This window comes from Lottia gigantea (assembly GCF_000327385.1).
Source record: "Lottia gigantea unplaced genomic scaffold LOTGIsca_23, whole genome shotgun sequence".
In the NCBI taxonomy this organism is placed as follows: Eukaryota; Metazoa; Mollusca; class Gastropoda; family Lottiidae; genus Lottia; species Lottia gigantea.
Genome location: NW_008708645.1, coordinates 2,074,368 through 2,077,009, shown reverse-complemented (window position 1 = coordinate 2,077,009; position 2,642 = coordinate 2,074,368). Strand labels below are relative to the sequence as shown.

At 30.7% G+C, this 2,642-nt stretch overlaps 1 protein-coding gene across 1 annotated transcript in view; it reads left to right on the top strand.

Annotated features, from left to right (window-relative positions):
* The window catches only part of LOTGIDRAFT_160115 (hypothetical protein), a gene marked incomplete at both ends in the record, with an annotated part of 4,789 nt that extends 4,189 nt beyond the window's left edge, over positions 1–600 (top strand). The window contains one exon of the mRNA XM_009054995.1: positions 71–600. Coding sequence (XP_009053243.1) covers positions 71–600 — 530 coding nt within the window. The remainder of the gene's footprint in view (positions 1–70) is intronic.
* Between the last annotated feature and the right edge of the window lie 2,042 nt (positions 601–2,642).

The following is a 2,642-nucleotide window of genomic DNA, read 5'->3' as shown; positions in this document are numbered from 1 at the left end:
CCCACTCAATTAGGTGCATTTATATTATCTCACAGTAAAAAAATAATGAACAATTTCATTCACGTAATAGATGGATTTTATAAGCCGGAAATATACTATACAGATACCGATAGTTTATACATTTCGTCTAGTAATTGGAATAAATTAAATGAAGCTGGGTTGGTGTCTGAAAACGAATATAGCAAAGGGAAGAATGATTACGGTGATGGTGGAATCATATTTGGTTTATATTTAGCGCCAAAAGTAAAATACAATATCATTCTAACTTCCGAGGGTGTTTTAAAAGAAAAGAAAACGTTTAAGGGTTACTCTAACTATAAGATTAAGGTAGAAGACTACATTCAATTAGCTAGTGGACATGACGTAACGAATGCATTTAAGAAACCTTGGGTAAAAAGTTTTACTGATGGAATAGTTATTCCTAATGAAAAACAAAAGAAAGTTTTCAGAAGTTATCTGAATCTCGTTAAAAGAAAAGCACCAAACAATGAAGGAATTATGTATCCTTACAACAATAAAGATGAGATGTGTTTGGATGAAAACTATGAATTTGATGATTTCGATTATCTAACTATTCAAGAAGAGAATGAAGAGTGCTAATTTTTTTGTTTTAAATGAAGTTGAATAACAATTTCCTCGTTACCAAAATCTATAAACCTATTTTTACCATCTTTGATTTCCAGATTTATATCTTTAATCATAAAGGAATTAAGTGGTAAATACGTCGTTTGAAATGGTTTCTCTATAATTCTATATCCAATAGGAACAGTGAATGATGGAAGGCTGTAAATAATCTGACGTTTGTATTTATTGAAAAATCCACCGTTTATTAAATTGCAATGTATATTTATCACATCGAGATCATTCTCGATATTAGCTTTGTGTGGTGCTAAAGTGGATTGGGTGTATATTTTTTTTATCAAAGCCTAGTAACGTATTCAATGAATTTTCTACGTTGAAATCAACTTGACTATTATTTCTTAATATCAATTTTATTTTGTTTAGATTCAAATTACCTTCGAATTCGATATTGTTTTTACCATTGACGCTTTCTGCATATTCAGATAAGTATTCGTTAATGGCTATGTATTCATAGCTTCCTGGTAGTAAACGTATGGTTTTGAATGTAGCTCCATTATCTGTTGATATTTTTATTTGGTTATTTTTTTCGTTGATATTTCTAATGGAATTGTAAACAGAGAAATACTTTAATCCCAATTCATATTCTTGATTGCGATCCAGTTCGTACTCATAATCTAGAGATAATTTGATGTCTGATTTATTCGAGGTGATGACGAATAGTTGTTCTTTATTTGACATTTTTAATCACGCTTTTATAATCATTTTTATCTATGATACCTTTCTCTAGGAGTCTTTTTAATATACAATTCACTTCATTAAATTGTCTGTGCGATTGATGTCCTTCCTTCATGGCCGCTAATATTACTCGTAATCTATTAAGCAATTCTTCGTTGTTGTCGGATAAAAAACGTTATACCTTGTCCACTTTTTTCTCTAGCTATCAGGTCTTCCATTTCGTCTATTTCTTGTATGATTGGTGGATAATCATCTGCATAATCATCTGATTCCTCTTCATCAGGAATTTATTCAAATATGTTTCAACTGCTTTCAATCTTCTTGTTTCGGGTCCTGACTTTCTTATTGCATCTAGAAATTTGGAGTATGCTAGTAAATCCTTGTAATCGGCAGTACCAATATACCCGCCATTCATTAAATCTATTAATCCTGTCGTTAATGTAAATATTAAGTTTTTTGTGTCGATTTTGAATATAGGGGAATTTGCCCTAAATTTAATTCTAAATCCATTAAACAATAACCCCTCATCATCAATGATTGGTGTAATACTCTTTGGTAAATCTGCTTTAGGGTTTGAGAAAAGACGATTTATATCATCTAATGTCCTAATTATGATTTCATCATCTTTAATGGGATATTCTATTTGATGAGGTTCTATAGGAGCTATGGGTTCTATAGGAGGGATGAGTCTCTTTTTAATATCCTCTTGAGATTTTAATATGGGTTGAAATAGAGTCTGTAGATTTTCCGTTAATCCGAGTTGTTGTAATCTGTTATTTTCAACTTGGGTTTTTATTTTATTCTTAGCTTTGATATATTCTTTGTTTCTTTTTAAAATATTAATCCAATCCATTTTTAAAAAAATAAAATTAACATATATAGTTCATAACTCTTTCACCCGCAGGTTTTCTAGTATTTACAAATACATATCCATGATCATCTGGATATCTCCATTGAGCTTTACAAACCTTTTTAAATGCATCTCTGTCCATTCCGTGATTTATCGATTGAACGATTTGAGATAAATCTTTGTCGTTTAATTCAAATAATAAAAAACAATTTGCATTTTTTCTAATGAACATAGAATCCATCCCGTAAAAAGATTGGGGTTGGTATATGCAGTGACAGTTGTGATGTCTTCCTTTCGTGAAGAATTCTTGTTGAACGGCTTGATTTCTTTGCGCCACGCAGTCGTCAAACAACATTAAGTTCTTTCGCTCGCTATCAATTTGAGACAAATCTAGATCATTAACATTTTTCGTAAGAAAAACTTTTATATCCGTTGGTTTCTTTCCTTCGATGTAGTTATCTATGAAATCTTTCAA